Source organism: Macaca mulatta, chromosome 2 (genome assembly GCF_049350105.2).
Source record: "Macaca mulatta isolate MMU2019108-1 chromosome 2, T2T-MMU8v2.0, whole genome shotgun sequence".
In the NCBI taxonomy this organism is placed as follows: Eukaryota; Metazoa; Chordata; class Mammalia; order Primates; family Cercopithecidae; genus Macaca; species Macaca mulatta.
Window position 1 is genome coordinate 143,348,941 of NC_133407.1, and position 25,302 is coordinate 143,374,242.

The window sequence follows — 25,302 nt, forward strand, 5'->3', positions numbered from 1 at the left end:
TGTTCAAGCTTACTGGTAACAAAATAGATGCAAATGAAACAACAGACATCAAATAAAATAATAAAGCATCAACTTTTGACTACAAAACAAGTGAAAAAAGAGATAAAGGGGAAGGAAATAAGGCAAGACTTGCTTTTTGGATGACAGACTTTTTTATTTTGTTTTTCTTTATAGTCAACTATAATTTTAAAAATTATTTATTTTTAAAATTTCAACTTTTATTTTAGATTCATGAGGCACACGTGCAGGTTTGCTACATGAGTATATTGCATGATGCTGAGGTTTGGGGTGTGAATGATCACCCAGGTTGTGAGCATAGCACCCAATAGGTAGTTTTTCAACCCTCCCTCCCTGGTGCATATGTACCACATTTTCTTTTTTTGTTTTTTTTGAGACAGAGTCTCCTTCTGTCACCCGGGCTGGAGTGCAGTGGCAGAATCTCGGCTCACTGCAACCTCCACCTCCTGGGTCAAGCAATTCTCCTGCCTCAGCCTCCTGAGTAGCTGGGACTACAGGTGTATGCCACCACACCCAGCTAATTTTTTGTATTTTTAGTAGAGACAGGGTTTTACCATGTTGGCCAGGATGGTCTTGATCTCCTGACCTCATGATCCACCTACCTCGGCTTCCCAAAGTGCTGGAATTACAAGTGTGATGTACCACATTTTCTTTAACCAGTCCACTTTGATGGGGCACCTGGGTCAATTCCATGTCTTTGCTATTGTGAATAACACCGTGATAAACATACGAGTGCATGTGTCTTTTTGGTAGAATGATTTGTTTTCCTTTGGCTAATACGCATTAATGGCATTGCTGGCTTGAGTGACAGTTCTTTTAAGTTCTTTGAGAACTCTCCAAACTGCTGAACTAATTTACATTTCCACCAATAGTGTGTGTCTCCTTCTCTCTGCAACCTCTCTAACATCTTTTTTAAAAAAAACTTTTATTTTTTAATAGCTATTCTGACTGGTGTGAGATGGTGTCTCGTTGTAGTTTTGATTTGCATTTCTTCAGCGATTAGTGATGTTGAGCATTTTTTCCTATGTTTGTTGATTGTATGTCTTCCTTTGAGAAGTGTCTGTACATTGGGTGAGTTTTCAGATGTGTTTAAGGATATGTTTTAGGTGAGAGGCACATTCATTAACAGAGGTTATGGAAGACGTATGTGTTGGCAAGACTCTTTGGAACACAGTGATGAGTAAGACACTGGACCTATGCTTGTGGGCTTTCATGGAGGTGGGAGGGAGGTCAGATAGGCAGGATGGAAGTCAGGAGTCCCTGCTGAGGCACCAAGACATAAAGGATGTTCCATTCCCGAGGATGAGTCAAGGTATTTATAAAGGTGTTAGCTGAAAAAGTTACAACTGTATTACTTGGAGAGCTGTCTGTGTGTCTCCTCTGCTTAGGGAGGGATGGGGTGTCCAATTCTGACGTGGGATCAGCAAGGAGATGAGCTATCTAGCTGCATTGACAAGCAGTGTAAAGAAGCATTTCAGCTAATTTGGCATCAGTTTGCCTGAGCAAGGAATTCATGATTCTTTCATGGCCAGGCATGGGCCATGTGTGAATGAACTGGTATGGGGTCATCTTAGCTGGGAAGGGGCCCTGCACACAACAGAACTTAGGGGTGGAGCTTAGGATCTGCAGTAGCCGGGGAGGACCTGTGACTACTAGAATAGAGATCTTTCCCCCTGAAGACGGAATGTAGAGAGGGGCCTCTAGCGATGGCAGGCTTATCTCCAAGATGTCTGTGGAAATGCCAGCAAGAACAGATGGACATCATGAGTCCTCAGATTTGATGCCCGGGGTAGGACACAAGCCCTGCATGGAGTGTTCCAGCTGGAATCTAACCATGAGAAAACATCAGACAAGCCCCAAATGAGGAGCATGCTATTTTTTTTTTTTTTTTTTTTTTTGAGATGGAGTTTTGCTCTGTCGCCCAGGCTGAAGTGCGGTGGCACGATCTTGTCTCACTGCAACCTCCGCCTCCTGGGCTCAAGCAATTCTCCTGTCTCAGCCTCCCCAGTAGCTAGGATTAGAGGCACATGCCACCACGCCTGGCTAATTTTTTGTATTTTTAGTAAAGATGGGATTTCACCATGTTGATCATACTGTCTAGAACTCCGACTCGGCCTCCTAAAGTTCTGGGATTACAGGCCTGAGCCACCCTGCCCAGCCCTATAGTTTTTTAAATGGGGGACCACATATTATTTTTAAATGTCCTGGACATAAAAGACAGAGAACAGCTATAAAAAACATGGCAACTGAATGCAGTACCTGATCCTAAGTCAGATTCTGATTGGAGGGTAGAAAGTGCCAGAAAGGACACTGTCTGGTCAAATGACAAAATGGGAATGTGAACCGTAGGTAAGATAAAAGCATAGGATCGGTATTGGGTTTGCAGAAGCCGATAGTAGTGCTGGGGTCATATCAGAGAATTGCCCTGTTCTTAGCAAATGGACACTGAAATAAGGGCATGGTATATGTGACTGACGAGAAAATGGTTCAGGAAGTTATTTTGTATGTACGTATTATACATACAGAAAGAATATGAATGATCAAGCAATTGTGTAAAAGGTTAGCAATAGGTGACTCGGTATAGAGTGGTCCATGTACCATTACTCTTGCAACTTCTGTAAATTTGCAGTTGTCTCCAAATAAATATCTAAGAAAAAATGACCATGAATGCCTAGCTTTCAGCATCTATCGCTGAGGCCTAGAGTGTGAAGCTGGTGTGATTCCACTGGCCTTTCGTGGTCTTCTGGTTGCTCTCCTCTCTCCACATCCTCTGCCTCCTCCAAGGTGAGATCAGAAAGTAAAGTAGGCAACAGGGAGTGGGGCTGATGTCAGACAGGAAAGAGACAAGGGATCGTGGGGAGGAAAAATCTTAGCTTTGCTTGTCAGGTGGGTCTAGATTATTTTAATTGGATCATTATTGTTTGCAACCATTTCCAGAGGCTTGATCAACTTTTTCTTTTCCAAAATCCAGGAGCAAGGGAAAGAGCCTTCCCCACTGAATAAATTTTAAAACAACAGTGGAAGATAAAGATGTTTTCTGATTATGTAATCCAGGTTCTTAATGGTCACCGTACCTGTTGCACAGACAAATTCTAGGGCAGTACTAGAATGAAGGTAGTGTTTGGGATTCTGGAGGAGGCCGTGATGAACCCTGTGTGGTAGGGTGGAGTAGGATGGAGGACATGAAAGTCTTCCTTTAGGAGTGGAACTTTGAGGGTGAGCTTACAGCAGGATAGATGAAGGGTGTCCCAGATAGAAAATGGCACTGATGCTGCTGGTAACATGGGAATACAGTTTGTAAACGAAAAGGTATCTGAGGCAGGTCTCAATCAGTGTGAAAGTTTATTTTACCAAGGTTAAGGTGATGCCCGGAAGGAAAAATGAAACAAACACAGAATCACAGAAACAGTCTGTGATCCTTGCCTTTCTCCAGAGATGATTTTGAGGACTTTGGTACATAAAGGGGAAGAGTGGGCTGGAGGGGAGACAGAGAGGGTATGGTAAAACACATGTTGCAAGGGAAAAGGAGCAGGTAGGGGCATGTTAATTATGTATTCGTCTCATGCTCAGCCTCATGCACTTTATATAAGATAAAGTGAACATAGAGTAGCTACCTGTAGAGATATTTAACCTTTTATCTGTAGCTATCTTCTTAGGAACAGAAGGAAAGGCACTTGCATGACTCAGCTTTCAGCTGGATTTTTTTTCATTTTTGGCGTAATAAATTGGGGTCCTGAGTTTTTATTTGCCTTTCACAAGTTTCTGGCAGAGGGAAGGAAAAACTTGGGAAAGGCAGAGAAGAGTGATACATGGTTTACATTTATGAGACTTGTCATGAGTTTGGAATGGCTGGAGTGAAGTATTCGTGGGGGAGATGTTTTAAAGAAATGAAACTGGAGAAGTGGAGGGGCCACATGAAAGGTCTGACATTCCTGGCTAATAATCTTTCTACCACACCAAACAACAGTAATATTGAAGTCCTCTGGATATTTTCATGAGTGAGCTGTTACAGATGTGTCCCGTCAGCACTTGGGAATCACCCTGATTGCTGGCAGTGACGTAAGTCCTAGGACCTTGTCGCTCAGCGTGGTCTCAGACCAGCAGCTTGTTAAGAAATGCAGTCTCAGACCCCACCCAGACTTGCTGCATCAGAGTCTGCATTTTAACAGGATCTCCAGATGATTTGATTGCACACTGAAGTTTGAGATGTGCTGTTTTTAGAATTCAGTTATCCTGCAGGTCAGTGTTTCTCAGAGTGTGGTTGGGGGGCCACTTGCCTTAGAATCACCTGGAGTACTAGCTTAAAACGAGGATTCCTAGGCCACACTTCCACCCAGGCCCGTGTGTTTTAATAAAGTCCCCTTATAAACCACCCAATGGGTTCTTCTTGCCCGCTGCCGAAATGGGGCCAATTGATCAAGGCAGGGGAATTGCGAGAGAGAAAGGGTTTTATACACATAGTGCTTACTAAATGGAAGCCTGGAGGTTTATTATAGCTCAAATCAGCCTCCCAGAGAATTTGGGGGCTAGGTTTTTTCCAAAGGTTGGTTGGGGAAGGGTGGGGGTGGCGGGCAATGGGTGCTTGCTGCTGATTTGTTGGGGGGTGCAGTCATATGGGGGTGGGTAAAGGTCCTCTGGTGCACTGAGTTGCTTCTGGGTTGGGCCACTCAGGAGCAGTTGGCAGGTCCAGGTGGAGGTCATCAGGAGTCAGATTTGCAACAAAACCTGAAAATATATCTCAAAAGGCCAATCTTAGGATCTACAACAGTGATGTTACCTGCAGTAGTAATGAGTAAGTTGCATATCTTGTGACTTCCAGAATAATGGCTGGCAATCGATTATGTCTACACCTTAGCAGAATTCAGGCTCCTCTATCTGCCTAGCCTGGTGGCCTCTCGTTAGCTTTACAAAGGGTTGAGTTTTGGGGAAGGGCTGTTATCATTTAAACTATAAACTAAATGTCTCCCAAAGTTAGCTTTGCCTAAGCCCAGAAACAATAAAGGGCAGCTTGAAGGTTAACGGGAAGATGGGGGTTAGCCAGATCAGATCTTCCCCACTGCCATAATTTTCTCAATGTTATAATTTTTGCAAAAGCAGTTTTACCCTGGCAATTACGATTTACTCCTAAGTTTGAGCACATACAGAATCCTCCAGAGCATTGTATCATTTTAAAAGCCGCAGGAATCCCTGCTGCCATAGAGAGTCCTCTGGAACATTGTATCATTTTAAAACCTTCTCTATGTGACTGTCAGGAGCAGCTGGGGTTGAGAATCACAGCCCAATAGGACTTGAGGCAGAGGAGTCAAGTGTAGAATTCCAACCATCAAGTAGTATTCCAAAAAGTACAGCAAAGAAGCTTCTTTTGAGACACGATTCAGAAGGGTCTAGAATGCTTTTTGCTGCACTCTGTTGTATTCATCAGTCCATCTTCCCACTTTTGTTAACTTCAGGGCATTGGTTCTCAAGAAGGATGGGGAGGAAGGTTTCCTCCTATGGATCTCATTTGGGGGTGATTTTAGCTCCCAGAAGACATTTGGTAATCTGGAGACAGTTTTGATTGTTAGAACTAGGGAGTGGGATGCTACTGATAGCTAATGTGTAGAGGCCAGGGATGCTGCTCAGCATCCTACAAGGTACAGGACACCTCCACAATGAGGAATTACAGGTAACACCCAAAATATCAATGGTGGCTGGGCACGGTGGCTCACGCCTGTAATCCCAGCACTTTGGGAGGCCAAGGCAGGTGGATCTCTTGAAGTCAGAAGTTTGAGACCAGTCTGGCCAGAATGGTGAAACTTCATCTCTACTAAAGATACAAAAATTAGCCAGGTGTGGTGGCACATGCTGGTAATCCAGCTACTTGGGAGTCTGAGGCAGGAGAATTGCTTGAACCCTGGAGGCAGAGGTTGCCGTGAGCCGAGATCATGCACTGCACTCCAGCCTGGATAATAGAGTGAGACTTTGTCTTTAAAAAAGAAAAGAAAAGAAAAGAAAAAAATGTTAGCAGTGGTGTTGAGAAATCCTCTTTTAATCTAATCACCATTTTGGAGGGGTGGGGTCATTCTTGAGGTGCCATCCTTGAGAATCTCTACTATAAGCCTCTACTGGGGGTGGGAAGGTGTCATATCTTTCAGGTGGGTGTTCTGGGGAAAAGAAAATGCTTGGCAGTCATTGTTCTTGGCAGATATTTGGACTGAAAAAACCTGTTTAGTGGTAGCTGTGTTTGCTAGGATAAAAATATAAGGTAAGCAAAGGAAACATAGGTCATGAAATAAGAGAGCAACTTTTCTCTTTAGGGTATATACACAATGTTTTTGAGTAAGTCCTGATTTGTCTAATTAGTTCTTTCTTGTTGGGCTTAGGGTGGGTGAAAGGGTCTCTTTGGAAGGAATGTGTTCATTAGGGGTATGTTGAATTGTACAGGTGTAAAAACTATGTGAGGGCATGGCGCATCTCACGTGTGGTCGGGGAATGCTGGGATGGACGGGGAAGCACTCTGGTGCTCAGGGCTGGGTCACGACGTATTCAATGGAAAGCATGGAGGAATAGAATGGGACAGATGGGGTGGTAGCTTGGCCACCTCACATGTGGTTGCAGCTGGTTAGAAATGCTGGGATAGAGGGGGAAGGACCCTGGGGTCCTCAGGGCTGGGTCACCATGTATTCAGTGGACAACATGGAGGAATAGAACAGGACAGAGCTTCCTTTGGTCCTTCTTGTCTCTCTATGGAGAAACAGGGCCAGACCAGCAGTGACAGCCCTGCCTAGCCTGCCATGTTGCCTTGAACTCCAAGAGCAGGACACATGAGGAAAAGGCACTGTTGCGGTCTAAGGGATACCCAACCCAGATGAGCGAGGAAGGGGGGCCAGGTCAGCTGTACTTGGTGTTTCCGCTCTACATGGTGGGCTGTATCAAGAAGTCTGGCCCACCACACAGAAAATTCATTCTGGGGCCACTGTGCTGGCTGGAATGCAACAGATTCTGTAGCATCTCTTTCTTTGCTTATCATCTATCCCTCTTCCTGGCCCAGCCATTGACTTATCCAGTGGATCCTGCAAAACTCAAATGAGGAATCTTCTTCTTACTGCCTCTCCCATCTCTACCTGGGCTGGGTTAGTGCTCCTCTGTGTGCCAGACACCCTGGAGTTTCCTGTTGGTTCCTCCCTCTCCCTGATGACACCTGGGGATCAGGTTTTATTGACTTTGTATCTCCAGCACACAAGCACTTAATAACCGTTTGAATGAGAGAGAAATAAAATTGCTTCAAGTCTGCTCTTCCTTTGTGTAGTGGGAGTTTCTGATAGGAAAAGGATTTTTCCTGGAGGATCTCGATGACCAGGCCAATAGCTTATGTAACTACTTTCATGCCAGCTGCTCCCAGGCTTTCTGAATGCCCTTTTGTAGATGTGGCATATCCTCATAGGTTCTTAAGTACTGTCTTTTTTTTTTTTAATACCCAGGGGAATGCACAGGGAAATTTCATTTGCCTTTAATGAGGTACTGAAAGGTACTGAAGATGTAGAGTGCTCGTCAGCAAAGGTTTTTAACCCAAAGTCCATAGTTATTGTTTGTTGTTCACAAATCTAAGTTAGAGCAGGGCATTCTCATTTTTTTTTTTTGTGCACTACTTATTCCACAGGTCCATCCAGCTATGGCCTCCTTTCCAGAACATACTGGTTTTCAGGTGGAATGGCAAATTGTCTTTCTCCTCTCTCTCCTCTCTCCTCTCTCCTCCCTCTCTCCTCCTCCCTCCTCTCTCCTCCCTCCTCCGTCCTCCCCCCTCCCTCCCTCCCTCCTCCCCCTCCCTCCCTCCCTCCCTCCTCCCCCCTCCCTCCCTCCCTCCCTCCCTTTCTTCCTTCCTTCCTTCCTTCCTTCCTTCCTTCCTTCCTTCCTTCCTTCCTTCCTTCCTTCCTTCCTTCCTTCCTTCCTTCCTTCCTTCCTTCCTGTCTGTCTGTCTGTCTGTCTGTCTGTCTGTCTTGACTTAAAGAAAAATAACTGCCAGGCATAGTGGCTCATGACTGTTATCTCAGCACTTTGGGAGGCTGAGGAGAGTGAATTGCTCAAGCACAGGAGTTTAAGAACAGTCTGAGCAACATGGCAAAACCTCGTCTCTACAAAGACAAAAAAACAAAAAAACCCCAAAAAAACCCACTTTATATATGTACAAAAATTAGCCTGAGTGTGGTGGCTCACACCTGTAATCCCAGCACTTTGGGAGGCCAAGGTGGGTAGATTACTTGAGGTCAGGAGTTTGAGACCAGCCTGGCCAACCTGGTGAAGTGGCATCTTTACTAAAATTACAAAATTTAGCTGGGCATGGTGGCATGCACCTGTAATCCCAGCTACTTAGGAGGCTGAGGCAGGAGAATGGCTTGAACCCAGGAGGCTGAGGTTGCAGTGAGCCGAGATCATGCCACTGTATGCCATCCTGGGTGACAGAGCGAGACGCCATCTCAAAAATAAATAAATAAATAAATAAATAAATAAATAAATAAGCCAGGTGTGGTGGCATGTGCCTGTAGGGAGGCTGAGGTGAGAGGGTCACCTGTTCACAGGGAGGCCAAGGCTTCAGTAAGCTGAGATCATGCCAGTGCACTCCAACTTAGGTGGACAGTGAGACCCTCTCTCAAAAAATAAATAAATAAAATAAAAAAATCCTTGCTTTGAATTCAATGAATACTTGTTTGGTTTTTATGAAAATTTTATACTTGAAAATAAATTTCATAGATGATTTTTTAAAACTTCCTATTGTAAAAAAAAATTTAAGCCTATTTATAAATTGAGAGAATAAAAATACAGCGACTTTGCATGCACAGTGGCTTTCCATGTCTGAAGGTTCCACATCCACAGATTCAACCAACCTCACGTCAAAAATATTCAGAAACCACCTCCCCTAAATAGCAATACAACAATTAAAAATAATAAAAATAAAATTATAGCATAACAAGTATATCAGACACTTTTTTTTTTTTTTGAGTCGGAGTCTCACTCTGTCACCCATGCTGAGTGACAGAGTGCCACTATATCCAGGCACTTTTGAGCATCTGTGGATTGTGGAATCCAAGGGGTTGTCCTGGGCCCAATCCCCCATGGATACCAAAGGACAATGACAGTACCTCAACACCCACCTTTAACAATGACCAACTCATGGCTAATCTTGTTTTTTTTCTGTATCCCCCCACTTCTGTCCCCCTGATCATTTTGAGGTACATATCAGACATCATATCATTAGAGATTACACTTTTAAAACTGCTGCTTATTGGCCGGGCACAGTGGCTCATGCCTATAATCCCAGCTCTTTTGGAGGCCGAGGCAGGCAGATTACCTGAGGTCAGGAGTTTGAGACTAGCCTGGCCAACATGGTGAACCCCCATCGCTACTAAAAATACAAAAATTAGCCAAGTGTGGTGATGGGGGCCTGTAATCCCAGCTACTGGGGAGGCTGAGACAGGAGAATCGCTTGAACTCAGGAGGCGGAGGTTACAGTGAACCAAGATCTTGCTCCTGCACTCCAGCCTGGGTGAAGAGAGTAAGACTGCGTCTCAAAGCAAACAAACAAACAAACAAAAAACAACAAAACTACTGCTTATTAATGTTTTAAAGCTGTCTGGATATGTGGATCCCAAATATCAGAGAGAGGTCTCAGCCAAACTAGAAAGTTTGTTTTGCCAAGGTTAAGGACGTGCCTGTGACACAGCCTCTGGAAGTCCTGAGACATGTGCCCAAGGTGGTTGGGGGTACAGTTAGCTTTTATACATTTTAGAGAGACATGAGACGTCAATCAATATGTGTAAGATGTACATTGGTTGGGTCCAGTAAGTCGGGACAATTCAAAGTGGGGACTTCCAGGTTAGGAGTAGATAAGAGACAAAAGGTTGCATTCTTTTGAGTCCTTTGTCAGTCTTCCACTAAATACACAGTTTAGTCTGGCTCAGTGAATCTGTATTTTTACATAAACAATAGGGGAGAGGAAGCAATCAGATAGACATTTGTCTCAGGCGACCCTCAGAGGGATGACTTTGAATAGAATGGGAGGCTGGATTGCCCTAAGCAGTTCCAAGCCTGACTTTTCCCTTTAGCTTAGTGATTTGGGGGTCCCAATATTTATTTTTCTTTCACAGAAGAGGGAACTTAGGGGGAACTACCCTGTGTTGCAGCTCCTCTGGGCACTTGTCCTTGGGCCAGGGAGTGCTCATTGCCTGAGTTTCCTGTGGGTGACGCAAATACCAAGGCCATAAGGGGAGTCGGTGATGTCATCTCTCTCCCTTCTGCCTTTCCTCCTCTTCCTTATAGACCAGCAACCTCCAACCTCCAAATCCTGACAAAACAAAGCATGTTTTTCCAGCGGTGCAAATCGGACATTGTTATCTTTTTATATGAAGGGAAAATTTGTTTTTCCATTATCAGCACGATCATCCTCCTTTTCATGAGAACATGAAAAGCATTTTATTTTTATCTTTTATTGAGGTATTTCATATATGCGTGTGTAGACAGATATATAGGCATATATGCACATGCCTTAAATGTATCGCTGGATGGAATTTTGCATATGTACATTTCCACATGGCCTACACTCAGATTGAGATAGAAAACATTTCCAGTGCCCCAGAAGGTGCTTCTTTCTGGAAAATACCACCTCCACCTCCACCCTCGACAGAGATAACCACTATTTTAATGCTGTGACTCTAGTTTTGCCTATTTTTGAACTTCATATAAGTGGATTCATTCAGTATAAATGGACTGTTTGATTTGGCATCTTTCACTCCAAATAATGACAGCAATACAAAAAAAATTAGCCAGGCGTGGTGGTGCATACCTGGGAAGCTGAGGTGGAAGGATCTCTTGAGCCTGGGAGATGGAGGCTGAAGTGAGCCTTGATATCACACCTCTGTGCTCCAGCCTGGGTGACAGAGCAAGACCTTATCCTAAAAATCAAAAACAAATAACGATTGTGAAATTCATCCATGTTGTAACAGTAGTTTGTTTTTCGGTGCAGTGTGGTCTTCCAGCATTTCAGCATAACGTGGCTTTGTCACCTGTTTATCCCTTCTATCATATCATAGCAGCTAGTATTTATTGAATGTTTACTCTGTGCCAGGATCTGTTTGAAGGACTTTAAACAAAGTAGTTTAGTTTTTAAAGTTAATTTCTGAGTTAGCCATATGGTTATTACCTCTTTATAGGCAGGAAACTAAGACTTACGGAGACTAGATAATTTTCCCCCAAATCATACAGCTGACATGTGATAGAGCTGGAGTTTCAACTCAGTCAGTCAGATTCTAGATTGGTGAACACTTTAGCGCTTCCAGGTCTAGATTTTCTGTTAGACGCATGACATGCGACTTGAGGTTTTACAACAGGCGTGCAGTTTCTGGGTGATGATCTCTTCTAGAGGAGGACATGCAGACACAGAGAGCTTTCATCACATAGACAAGGCTGCTCAGCCAATAAGTGGAGGAGACAGGGCTGCTGGAAACCTGGAAACCCGGGTTTCTGGATTCCCTTTCTCTTATGTTTTTCAGCGTTTTCTTGGGTGATGGTGAAAGCCTTTGTGTATTTTCATTCGCAGCAGAGCACATTGTCTTATCACTCTATGGTTCAGCTAGGACTCTTGTTTGCAAACAACAGAAACTGACTAACATAAGCCCAAAAGGAAACTATTCAAGAATATTGTATAGCTCACAGAATCAATAGGGAGACTGGGAACTGGGGTCAGGCACTGTGGGAGGCATGGCTGTAGAGCCAGGTCCGTGTGTGGGAACCTTTTGGAAGGGTGCTGCCTCTGTCGCAGTGACCCCCATCCCTTACTGACACTTCTCCACATTGCTCCTGGACCTCTGACCCAGCTACCACAGTCTTTAATAGGCCCTGAGTCTTTGGCAGCCTTCTCTCCAGGTGCAGAGGTCAGGGCAGAGCATCTGAACGACCACGTGTGGGCAGGTACCTGTGTTCGGGCTACTGGTTGGAAGGAACCTCTGGCTCCTTTTGTCTTTTTGTCTCCACAATGGGGAGAGACCTTGCCTTTCCAACTGATTTTTTTTTTCTTTTTTTTTTTTTTTTTTTTTTTGAGACGGAGTTTTGCTCTTGTTGCCCAGGCTGGAGTGCAATGGCGCGATCCTGTCTCACTGCAACCCCTGCCTCCCGGGTTCAAGCGATTCTCCTGCCTCAACCTCCTGAGTAACTGGGATTACAGGCATGCACCACCACACCTGGCTAATTTTGTATTTTTAGTAGAGACAGGGTTTCACCATGTTGGTTAGGCTGGTCTCGAACTCCTGACTTCAGGTGATCCACTTGCCTTGGCCTCCCCAAAGTGCTGGGATTACAGGCATGGGCCACTGAGCTTGACCCCAGCTGACTTCTTATACCTTTCTCTGTGTTTAAGCTGATCCACATACAGTAATCATTGTAAATAGCTAAATAAAAAGTAAATTGCTTGAACTGGATCAGGTCAAAAAGGAAGTTTCTCCTTGTGTTTCCAGTTGATTAATGTGTTGGTGAGTGGTGGTCCTGCAAGTAGGAGAGGTGGTTAAAGGCAGAGGGCAGCAGCCTGGGGTGTTGTCAGCCTGAGTTTTCTATTTAGAGAAAGCATCTGGTTGTCTGAAGTGGGGAAAAAATTAGCTCATCTTTTGTCTTCTAATAACATTGTCTATGTTTTTTGCAGATGGGTAATGGGAAGGTTTTTGGCATTTCCAATTGGAAAATGTCACTTCAAAAGGCTACTGTTATGGCTTGAGAAATGTGATTAGCATGCAGCAGACACAACAGTGTTTTACTGGTTTCCTCTTATACTGAACTGGAGTTAATTGCTTGTTCATGGAAGGCTTGTTGGAGATTTTCCTTGTATTAACTGCAATTTTAGATTATTCTTCTACCTTGAGTATCCATTCATTTATTAATTAATCCTGTGTTTGCTGAATATATCAGGAATAGAATGATAAATAAAGCAAATAAGCCCTGCCCTCATGAGACTTAGAGTCTAACAAGTTTGAATTGGGTTAGTTCTTAAAATATGGATGATTTTATATTTCCCTCTCATTACTACTTTTAAATCTTAACCCCCTTGGTGGGGAATTAATATTCCCTCTTCCCTATGTTAATCATATTGTCTTTTCCTTCTGAAATTTTTATTCTGTTTCCTCTTAGCCTTTTCAAAAACAGGACAAGATATGAATGATGAACACTTCCATTTTTCATGTTCACTGCTTTTGTATATCACCCATTGATTTCATCCTATATAAAATTGCATTTATATATGCTGGCTGAATGAAGAATTTTTAAAATAGTGGTAGCTTGTTGATTGTCTTTTTGGTCAATGAGATGGTTTTGAAGAGTTCACATTCTGAAAGAGAAGGGACTGTGTTTAATTGCTGCAACTCAAGCCAGAGTGTTGCCTGAGGTGTGGGGTAATAAGAAGGAATGAAGTAGATTATTTGTTGACCTCAAGGACAGGCTGTAGCAGAGATGGGCTAGGTGCACAGGAAACTCCTATCTTCTTCCTGGGCACACAGCTAAACTTCACTTCTTAGCTTGTCTGTATCCTGGTGGTGTCTTGTGATTTCATTGTCACTGAAGACATGTGAATGCAAGTGTTGCGTTGCCTCTAGGCCAAAGCAGTGAAGAGTTGGTGCGCCTTCTCATCACTCTCTTCCCTAGAACGTCCTTCTGCTTGTGGACGTAGTGAGATTGGAGAACCTATGTGAGAATTTCTTTGGAATGTGTGCCCCATAGCAGAATGGCTGGATTACATGTTATAGGTTATACATACGTACTTGCTTTGACTTATACCAATTGCCACTCACAGTAGTGGCCCCAGTGTGTGCATTTATCAACAGTGCAGGAAGATTTCTCTATCTCCATTGATACTTGGCATTTTCCAGTGTCTTAGTCTATTTGTGCTGCTATAACAGAATACCACAGACTGGGTAATTTATAATGAGCAGAAATTTGTTGGCTCACAGTTTTGGAGGCTGGAAAGTCCAATGTCAAGGTGCCAGCAGGTTTTGGTGTCTGGTGAGGGCCTGGTCTCTGCTCTCAAGATGGCATTTCAAACATTGCATCCTGTGGAGGGGGAGGATGGCTGTTCTTCATAGGGCAGAAGGGCAAAAGAGCCAAGAGAGAGACCCGCCGAACCCCAGAAGCTCTCGTGTTGAGGCATTAAGCCCACTCATGATAGTGAAGCCCTCTAATCACCTCTTCAAGGCCCCACGTCCCAATACCATTACATTGACCATTAAATGTCAGCATGAGTTTTGGAGGAGACAAACATTCAAACCATAAGATTCAGATTTTGTTGCTTTTTGTCAGTCTGTAGTTGTGAAAAACTGAATGCCAATTGAGTACCAAAAGGTAGTTGAAAAAATTAAAATATTGGCTGGGTTTGGTGGCGCACGCCTATAATCCCAGCACTTTGGGAGGCCGAGGCGGATAAATTGCTTGAGCACAGGCATTCAAGATCAGCCTGGGCAACATGGCAAAACCCTATTTCTATTAAACAATACAAAAAAAAAAAAGAAAAAGAAAAAAAAAAAGGCTTACACCTGTAGTCCCAACTACCTGGAAGGCTGAGGTGTGAGGATCACCTGAGCCCTGGAGGTTGAGGCTGAGTGAGCAAGGATGGTGCCACTGAGCCACAGCCTGGGCAACAAAGTGAGACCTTGTCTCAAAAAAAAAAAAAAATTCTTTGATATATGCATATCCTTTAAAAAGTCAAATGTAGGGTGTTGAGGAGGTTGGGGGGTAATTAACTGCTTAATAGGTACAGAGTTTCCTTTTGGGGATGATGAAATGTTTTGGAACTAGATAAAGATGATGGTTTTACAGCATTGCAACTGTACTAAATGCCACTGAATTGGTCACTTTAAAGTGGTTAATTTTATATTATGTGAATTTCACCACAAAAAAGTCAAATACTGATAAACATAACAGTCTGACACCTCACGCCTTCTCACTTTCCAGAGGCAACAATTCCAAATATTTTAACATTTGTTTCTGATATTTACCACTGTGTTTCTAGATGCTGTGTGTCTCTTGATATGTGTAATGTATTTTAAATAACATTTTTCAACTTACTGTTGTTACAGATGAGATTAGCTTTGTGACACTTCTCTGTTCCTCCTCCGTCCTCCTACTAGAGTTATGTCCCAGTTTTCTGGCTAGACTAATATTCAGTCTTAATATTTTTATGACTATGTAAATATTGTTCGCTAGTGAGCCAAAGATACATTGGAATTTTCATATGCAACCTTCCCCTGGAGTTAGTGATTGTCTTATTTTTCTTTATTTGCATAGCTCTTTTGTAGCATTTACTGAGTCTTCCCTCTCTCCAATTGCTCAGCATGTTTTCCATGTGCTAGATCCATCAGATGATCTGACCCTCCTGTTCCTCACCACCGTCCTCTGTCCCTGGAGCATTTTGCCTCTGCTCCAGGTTGTGGCACTGACATGACCTACATGGTGTCATTGTGGGACTTTCTTTCTCACCTCTGTCTGTGGGATGGATGACTAGTATTAAGCATATTAAGCATACTATTTTGACTATAGAACAAGGGTTGGCATTTGAGCTGGGCCAGGGCAACCTCTTTGATAAATAACCAAAGGACTCTTTAAAAACTGTTCTCTCCATTTTTTGGTGGAGTACAGCCTCCAGCAGCTTCTTGATTTTAGACTTTATTGTACTTTCATACGTTGTTATTTCAATACAGTTCAGAATTCTAGATTGAGAATTCTTTTCAGTCAGTATTTTGAAGATACTGTTCTGTTATATTTGAGCTTCCAGGGTTGCTGTGAGATGTCTGATGTTATTCTTACTCTTCTTTTGTTTGAGCCTTTTGTTTCTTGCTAGAAGCCTTAAGGATCTTCTCCTTGTCTCGTTAGTCTGAAATTTTGCGATGACATGTATGAGTGTGTGTTTTCTTATGCTGGGGAATTACTGGATTCTTTCAACCTGGGGAGTCATCTCTAGTTCTGGTATATTATCTTGTATTTTTCTTTGATTGTTTCCATACCTTCAGTTTCTTTTTCTGAATTTTCTCTTGTATTGGACCTATGGATTGCTCTGTTAATCACTTTCCCTTCTTATTCTTTCTTTTCCCCCGCTTTCCTTCCTTTCCTTTCCTCCTTTCTTCTTTCCTTACCTACCTGTCTCCTCACTCCTCCCTCTCCCCTTCCTTCCCCTTCCCCAACTTTCCCTCCCTTTCCTACCCCTTCCCCTTTTCCCCATTCCTCCTCACCTCTTTTTCCCCCCTTCCTTCCTTTCCTCCTTTCTTCTTTCCTTACCCAACTCTCTCCTCACTCCTCCCTCTCTCCTTCCCTCCCCTTCTGCCCCTTCCCCACTTCCATCCCCTTCCTCTGCCCTTTCTCTCTTCCACCCTTTCTCTCCCCTTCCCCCTCCCCTGCCCTCCCCTGTTCTCCTCTGCCCTCCCCTGCTGTCCTCTGCCCTCCCATGCTCTCCTCTGCCCTCCCCTACTCTCCTCTGCCCTCCCCTGCTCTTCTCTGCCCTCCCCTCCCCTTCTCTGCCCTCCCCTCCCCTCCCCTCCTCTCCCCTCTCCTCCTCTCCCCTCTCCCCTCTCCTTCTCTCTTCTCTCTTTTTCCTCTGCCCCTTCCATTTCTCTTTGTTTTTTGTTCCTACTTTCTGCAGTACATTAAAACATTTTTTATCATTGCATTTTAAGTTTCTCAGAGTTTTTATTTGGTTGCATTTTAAAATTATGTGCTTTTTCACTTTATGGTTATTATCTCCAGTCTTTGAGGATATTATGGTTGACTTTTTTCCTAACTATTTGAAAAGGTAAAAACCATTCTGAGTTTGTGAGTCATACAAAAATGGTCTGCAGTGGACCAGATTTGGGCCTTGAGCTATAGTTAGAAGACGATGGTCCAGACACCTGCCGGAGAGGAGCCTGGCTGGAGTGGAGCCTGTGCATCTCACCATGCCAGGTGTGGATTTTTACTTAGTCACTTTATTGCTATTTCTGTTCCTCAGTTTTATATGCCTTCATTGTACATGGCACATGCAGCTGCAGAGCCTCAGTGGTCCATTTTCTCCCAAGATTTAGTCTCCTGCAGGGTTTGAGAAGGAACAGATTTCTGGACTGTATGGGGTGGGTGGACACAGGGGTCTGACTGCTCTTCCTCTGTGTTTTCATCCAATCCTCCACTACTGGTTCTCATCTCACTCCCGTCACCCTTGATGCCTGGAGCCCCCAGTTCCTAAGCCTTTCCAGGGTTCTGCAGTGCTAATTGCTTGCTTTTTCATGGTACCTCTGTGCGGGAACAGGGGCCTCACTTTACTTCATCTGTCAAGCTGCATCCCTCCATCCTCTTTCCATCTTCATTTATTGCAACTTGAGAAGATTGATTTGGGTTTTATAGAAGATGGAGTTGGGTTTTTTGCTTTTAATTTTCTTTGTGGGTTTTGTTTTTCTTTTTCTTTTTTTTTTTTTTTTTTTTGTTGGTGGTGGTAAACAGTAAAGAGAGTAGAAAGGGCCTTATTGTGCTCTACAAAACTTTGAATCAAGTTCAAGCTTTTGTCAGCCTGAATTAAATTATTTTTTGGATTTGAATAGGGAGATTGGGATCTCCCTCACTCCAGATGTATAGCTACAGTGGATTTGTGCAACTGACTTCCTCAACTTTCCTCCTCTCCAGCTCCCCATCCTTCTCTTTTTCTGCCACCTCCTACCCTCTGACACCTTTAAATAACTGACTGTTCTTTATTTTCAACTTACTAGTTGATGGGCAGCCTACTCACTCCTCAGCATTTCAGCTTGGATGTTTTGTAGGCATCTCAAACTAAGCAGAGCCAAAATTACAATTCTCGGTGTCCATTCCTCTCCCCGCAACCCCACCCCTCATTCTTCCCTTTCTTGGTAGGCATCACTGTATTAGTGTAATGTTGTCGCACTGCTACAGAGAAATATAAGATATACAAGAGGTTTAATTGGCTTACAGTTTCACAAGCTGTACAGGAAGCATGATGCTGGCATTTGCTTGGCTGCTAGGCAGACCTCAGGAAACTTACAATTATGGCAGAAGGCGAAGGGGGAGCAGGCACATCACATGGCAAAAGCAAGAGCAAGAGATCGAGGTGGGAGGTGCCACACACTTTTAAATAACCAGATCGTGGAGTGCTCACTCAGTATCATGAGCACAGCACCAAAGAGGTGGTGCTAAACCATTCATGAGAAATCCACCCCCATGATCCAGTCACTTCCCACCAGGCCCCACCTCCAAACTGGGGATTACAATTCAACATGAGATTTGGTGGGGACACAGATCCAAACCATATCAATCACCAGGATGAAAGCTCCCTTAGAAGCATCAGCCACACCAGGTTCTTGCTTTCCTAAAGCCTTTGTGTGGTTTCACACTGTGTTTAGGATGACTCGATGCCTTCCCATGGCCTGCACTGCCCTGCACGGTGCAGCGTCTGCTTGCCTCTCCAGCCTCATCTTCCGCAGCTCCAGCGTTTGCCTACTGCTTGCTACCAGCCCTGCTTTTCCACTTAGTCTGTCAGTTTTCTTCCAGCTCAGGGCTTTTGCGCTTGCTATTCCTTCTGCCTGAGAGGCTTTGCCTGAGTTTTATGAAGGCTGGCTCCTCCCTTCTCATCCTGCAACTCCAAGTTCAGATGCCATAGTCCTAGAAATGCCTTTCCTGATGATCCTGTAGGAAGTGTTGCCTCCTTACCTCAGCCCTAGTGCGTCCGTAGATAAATCTTGCCTCCATAATACTTCTAGCTTGCTATAATTCAACATGAATATTTGACCAGTTTGTCCCTGTCACTGGTATTGTATGAACAGACTTGTGCAACTGGATCCCTGCTGCATTTTCAGCATCCAGTCTTGCACCAGCACACAGTAGACTTTTTTATTTTTTTAAATTTTGAGATGGAGTCTCGCTCTGTCACCCAGGCTGGAGTGCAGTGGTGCGATCTCGGCTCACTGCAACCTCCGCCTCCTGGGTTCAAGCAATTCTCCTGCCTCAGCCTCCCGAGTAGCTGGGACTACAGGCGCATGCCACCATGCCCAGCTAATTTTTGTATTTTTAGTAGAGATGGGGTTTCACCGTGTTGGCCAGGAAGGTCTCAATCTCTTGACCTTGTGATCTGCCCGCCTCGGCCTCCCAAAGTGCTGGGATTACAGGCATGAGCCACCACGCCCGGCCTAATATTTTAATAAGTAGTAATTGAATCCAAGAATGAACACTGGGAAGCTTAGAGCTGAAAGTGACTTCAGTGGACATATCTACAGTTGTTTCTGGAGCACTAGGGATTGTAGCACATTTAAATCATTAATTCAACACCATTGTTGTGCTCCTACTCAGTCTTTAGACCCTGGGCTACCATAGCATACAAAACAGAAGTCTCTGCCTTCAGAGACCTTACACTCTTGAGTTGAAAGTTCTAGCAGTGGGGAGGAGGGCGTGGACACAGTGGGGTTTCTGCTGTTCTGGCAACCTTTATTCTTTTATTTGGTCACTGGCGTGGATACCTCTGAAGGTTGGCTGACTTTTTTGCTTTCTCGCTTTGCTTCTGTCCCATCCCGGAGTGCTGGAAGCACACCTGTGGCTCCCCTTGCTCCCATCTTCTCTTAAATGTGCACCACAAGTCCTGATTTGATAGTCAAACTCATCTATAAAGCAGTTGAGCATTCTCCCTCCATCCAGGCTCCAGCATGCCTTTGATACAATGGATGCTCACCTGTTGCCTGTTCTGTCTGGCTTCTAGCCCTCCCAGCCCCTTAACGCCTACTCCAGCCCCTTTATTCAACTGCATTCTCCTTTGCTAACTCAATGTGGCATATGCTCAAACTTCAGAATATTCCACCGTAATTTTTTGAAAGCTAGTTTAGTTTATTCCTCAACGGCCTAAAATAACACTTGTCACATAAGACATTCTTTGTGGCATTTCTTTGGGGTGAGTTCAAACCATAGTGTGTGTGTGTGCGTGCGCATGCATGCATACACACACATATGTACACACATGTGCTCTCTTTCCCCCAAATAAATATTACATATATTCTTCTGGTTTTCCTGTATTTGTACATTTCAATACTTAGCAGAGTATTAGGACCCAGTGGAAGTTTAATTTTGCTCTGCTTTGCCATCCAAATAGCAAAGGGCAATATGGAACCTACAAATTGCAAAATTTTGGAAGGTTATTCTAACATTACATTTGAATTGCTTAATTTAATTTTCACTTTGAATCAGTTGCTAAGCAACTGGGAAGGCAGGGCAAAATCAGCAAGGCTAATTTGATTCTGTTACTAGTATGTTAGCATCTCTTATATTTACACAGACAGTTGGTTGTAAATACACTTAATGCAATGCAATGCTCTGTTTTACCCAAGGAAAATAGTTGGTGTGGAAGTTAGAGCAAGGCTTTGGTTGGATGGATGTTATTTAAATACACCCTCTCACCTTAGGGGAATGTAAAGTTATCCGAAGTTTAGAGCTTGTGATGTAGCTCCTTTGTTAGGCGAGGTGCTTGACTTGGTGGTACCGTGAAGAGTTGTAAAATACTTTCCACTGTCTGTTATCCTTTGGCATCATGAATCCACCCTGATTGTCCCCCACATCTTCCTAAATCAGTTTTTTTGGGAATGCATACCATTTAGTGTCATCATATGAAGCATGTTGGAGAGAAAAGGATAGGTCATTTTACTCTCTGTAACTTACTATTGGTGAAAACTGACATTGTTAACCCCGTTTGGTCCATAAAGTAAGTCATGTGTCAAATGTTAATGCCAGTGACTTAAATATTTTGAATATTTAAAAAAGTCATGTGGTCATTAAGGACACCATTCTTGCCCAACCCAGATTCCTGAATTAGAGGAAAGTAGAAGTTAATGAATAAGATTAAGATTAAACAATAAGACTGGGTGAAGTGGCTCAAAATGTAATCCCAGCACTTTGGGAGGTCAAGGTCAGTGGATCACTTGAGGTCAGGAGTTCGAGACCACCCTGGCCAACATGGTGAAACCCTGTCTCTACTAAAAATACAGAAATTAGCTGGGCATGATGGCAGGCACCTGTAATTCTGGCCACCTTGGGAGGCTAAGGCAGAAGAATTACTTAAACCTGGGAGGCGGAGGTTACAGTGAGCAGAGATCGTACCACTGCACTCCAGTCTGGGTGACAGAGCGAGACTCCATCTCAAGAAAAAAAAAAAAAGATTAAGCTATAATGCAGTATTCTGTTATTTATTATAGTTTTATATTATCATTAACACCTTGAAACACATAGATGCTTTGGAGTAATGTTCAGTCCTGTGTCAAAGATGGGATATTTAATGTAAACTATTGTCTCCTGGTTGCGTATGGTTATCCATGGAATGAACAGATAATTCATATATACTAATATTAAGCTGGTAGGAAAACTGCATCTCTGGAAATAATGTCATTAAATTGCCACTAATATAGCGAATGACCATGACCTGTACCTTTCCTAAGAGGTGGGGAGAGCAGGCTGGTCTTTTAAACTGGTCTCCTGCTGTATCTTTTGTTCTGCAAAGTCCTAGAGAGTATCTTTCATATGCAGTAAAAATTACTTTCAGTAGATGGATTAGATTCTTGATAAAGATAGCTATCATGGTCCCATATTTGCCTTATAACTGCCTGTGACTAGGTAGAAATATTTAGTGATGAAGGAGATTACAGAAACAGGATAAGTACCTATTACTTCTACAATTAAGTATTGTTATTTTGTTTCCTGAACAATCTCAGGTATTTGTGTGTGCAGTACATAGTAATAGTTAATTATTGATCCTGACTAGAAGAAAGAGTGATCTGAAGTAGAGGAAAGACCTAGTGTTTATATGCTTGACAGCAAATCCATTGTTCTTACTTTGAGATACTTACTAGACTAGGACAATAACTAGATATTTACCTGTTCAAGGTACTTTAAGGGAATTGGTTTTAATGAATAGGTAAGAATAAGTGTACGGTTAATAATTTCTTAAATGCTTGTCCAGACCTAGTCTCAGGGTGTCATTTTTCTGAATATGAGTATCCACTCCAAGTTCGTTAATTTTACTCTACAGATACTGTTTGAAAACTCAGTGTGTCAAAATGTAAACTTTTCATGGGGAGTGTCAATTTTAAATATTGGTTTCCTAGCGTAGTTACGGTTTGTTGATGACATATCCCTGTCAGAAAAATCTGGTGAAGCCCAAATCCTAGCTACTTGAGAAGCTGAGGCAGGAGGATGGCTTGAGCCCAGGAGTTCCAGGCTACAGTGTGCTATGATTGTCTGTGAATAGCCATTGCACTCCAGCCTGGGCAACATAGCAAGTCCCCATCTCTTAAAAAAAATTGGTGGCTATACCCTACACTTTGTGTGTGTGTGTGTGTGTGTGTGTGTGTGTGTGTGTGTATGTGTGTGTTTTTAAAAGTTACAAACACGTATTATTGTAGTAATATATTGTAGGCATTATAAAACAAGTGGAAAGTAGAAGGAAATAACTCAGATTAAGATTAAACAATAATATATTCTGTTATTTATGATGGTTTCATATTATCATTAACGCCTTAAAACACAGATGCTTTAGGGTAATTTTCATCATTAAAAACAATATTTTAAGTGGTTCTATTTATGATTTTTAATGTCTGGCTTTTTCCAGATCTGATTAGATCATCATTCTTTTTACTTTACAAGAGCTCTAAGGGAAGGCTTGGTTCCGCCTTTTTTGGTTTGCTGGGTTGCATTACTATTGCCTTTGACGTTTTGATTTTTCTGCAGAAATCTTTTGAAGCCACTTGTCCATTCTGTGAATGTTGGTTATACCACATAAGACAATGTATAAAGTTGTATAAGCCGAGACATGCTAAATGGAAGCACATGACAGTGCACTGAGAGTGAGGGGACAAGGGCACAGACTATCTAAATGCCAGTTTATAGATTTTCTTTCTGTACCATAGAGGGTCATCTTGCACACAATACTCAAGAGACCACTGCCCTAGGAGAGCCCTCCAAATAAGCATCTTATTTATTTATTTATTTTTGAGACAGAATCTTGTTCTGCCGCCCAGGCTGGAGTGCAGTGGTGTGATCTTGGCTCACTGCAACCTCTGCTTCCCAGTTTCAAGCGATTCTTGTGCCTCAGCCACCAGAGTAGCTGGATTACAGGCATGTACCACCACACCTGGCTAATTTTTTTGTATTTTTTAGTAGAGACGGGGTTTCACCATGTTGACCAGGCTGGTCTTGAACTCCTGTCCTCAAGTGATCCATCTGCCTCAGCCTCCCAAAGTGCTAGGATTACAGGCATGAGCCACCACGCCGGGCCTGTAATATTTTTTTCTAAACTGAATAGTACTGAAGAGAGTTGGATTTGTATAAAAAAATGCTTGTATGCATTGTTGTATACAGCAAGGACTATTTGTCCTTGTATTTATTTGTTCATTGTAAAGGAAAGGAGATAACTGTGGGGTAGCATTAACAACATGGCAAAACCCCATCTCTACTAAAATATAAAAACTTAGCCAGGCTTGGTAGCACGTGCCTGTAGTCCCAGCTACTCAGTAGGCTGAAGCAGGAGAATCACTGGAACCTAGGAGGCGGAGGTTGAAGTGAGCCGAGGTCGTGCCACTGCACCCAGTCTGGGTGACAAAGGGAGACTCTGTCTTAAAAACAAAAAAGCAAAACAAACAAACCAAAACACTGAATTTGGACAGCTCTGCCACCAACTAGTTCTGTAGAACAGACAAGTGACTCACTTTCTGTAAGCCTCGGTTTCCTCATCTGTACCCTCACACAGTGGTGGTGGCAATTAAATTTAAAAAGAGATTTGTCAGAGAGCTTTGTACCCTCATTTTATATCTATGTATGATGTAATTTTATGTAATTTTTTAAAGTGGAAAGCCTTTTTTTCTTAGGCTGAGTGTCTATACATCCTCAATAGCAATTTCTGTTTGTTTGCTTTACTTCTAGACTGCCTCTTTAAGCTATGTCCCATGAACCGCTACTCTGCCCAGAAGCAGTTCTGGAAAGCTGCTAAGCCTGGGGCCAACAGCACAACAGATGCAGTGCTGCTCAACAAACTACACGTACGTATTGCAATGGGGCTGTCAATGGGGCAGTAGTGAGTGGCTGCCTTGGTGGTGTCTGGGTGTAATGGTGGGAGACTGCTTATGCAACCCTCCAACTCTAGCTGCTGGCTTTCTTATGTTTTTTCATGAAGAGGTAGAAGGGAGCTGACCCTAGGGAGGGATAGATCCTAGTCATCTTGAGATATCTGGAGAGGTCTTTTCTCAGCCACTCTCTTTGCACGGGTAGCTTTGGATGGAGAAGTGGTTTTGAGCACAGGCACTGGAAGCAAACTGCCTGGAATGGAATCCTGGCTCCACCACTCAGTAACCGGTGCTCTAGGGCACGTTATGTGCTATTTTCCAATTCTGTTATGTTATCTGTAAAATGAAGATGGTAGTACCCACCTCAGGAGGTCATTGTGAGGATTACAGAAAATGAGACATAAAAGGCACATGAACAGTGCCTGGCACATAATAAATACTTAATAAGTTTTGGCCGTTAGCATTGCATCTATCCTGTTATCAGGCATTTTAAAGATGTGCTCATTCCATTGCTGATGTGCTGTGTGACCATAGGAAGTTTTTGAGCCTCTCTGATCCTGTTTCATCTTGTGTAAAATAATGACTTGGTTCTTTTAGTGCCCTGCATTCCGAGGCTAATCAGGAAGTTCTCTGAGATGTTTAGAAGGAGACATGACATATAAGCCAGTGTACTAATATCGAAATTGTACCCCATTTCCTGTTCCCTGACCTACTTCATTTTCTCCCCGTCATGTAACATCATCTTTCTAATGTATTTTGGTTACTGGCTGTCTCCCTCCCCTGGCATGTAAGCTTCGTGAGGGCCCAGGTCTGTGTCACTGTTACTTGTTGCAATAGCCTTTGTGTCTACAACAAGGTTGGGCACTTACCAGGCACTTAATCAAATATTTCACAGAATACACAGTGATCTTTCCTGGGGCTCAGTGATGACAGTTGAAGACCTAGAGCATCTGTGAGCCCTGAGCAGCTCAAGAGGTTCTGCCTCTCACCTTACTCCATTTTTGACTAGCATATGGCAAAGTCACAGCTAGCTGCATTTGGTAAGATGAGGGTCACGTGAAGGGATTCCTACGTTCAGTGTGTGTTGTTTCAGACGGGATGTGATGAAAAACCCAGGCTCCTCACCTCAGGGAGCTTACAGTCCAGCATGAGGACACGTAAGCATGAGACACATGAGGTCATTCTCATTGAACCTAAAGTAAAATCCAGGCTGTCG

General features: G+C 43.3%; 1 protein-coding gene across 1 annotated transcript in view; it reads left to right on the top strand.

Annotated features, from left to right (window-relative positions):
- ITPR1 (inositol 1,4,5-trisphosphate receptor type 1) overlaps positions 1-25,302 on the top strand; it is a 355,422-nt gene that overhangs the window by 109,567 nt on the left and 220,553 nt on the right. Inside the window, exon 5 of the mRNA XM_077993346.1 lies at positions 23,947-24,062. Within this exon, the coding sequence (XP_077849472.1) occupies positions 23,947-24,062 (116 nt within the window). The remainder of the gene's footprint in view (positions 1-23,946; positions 24,063-25,302) is intronic.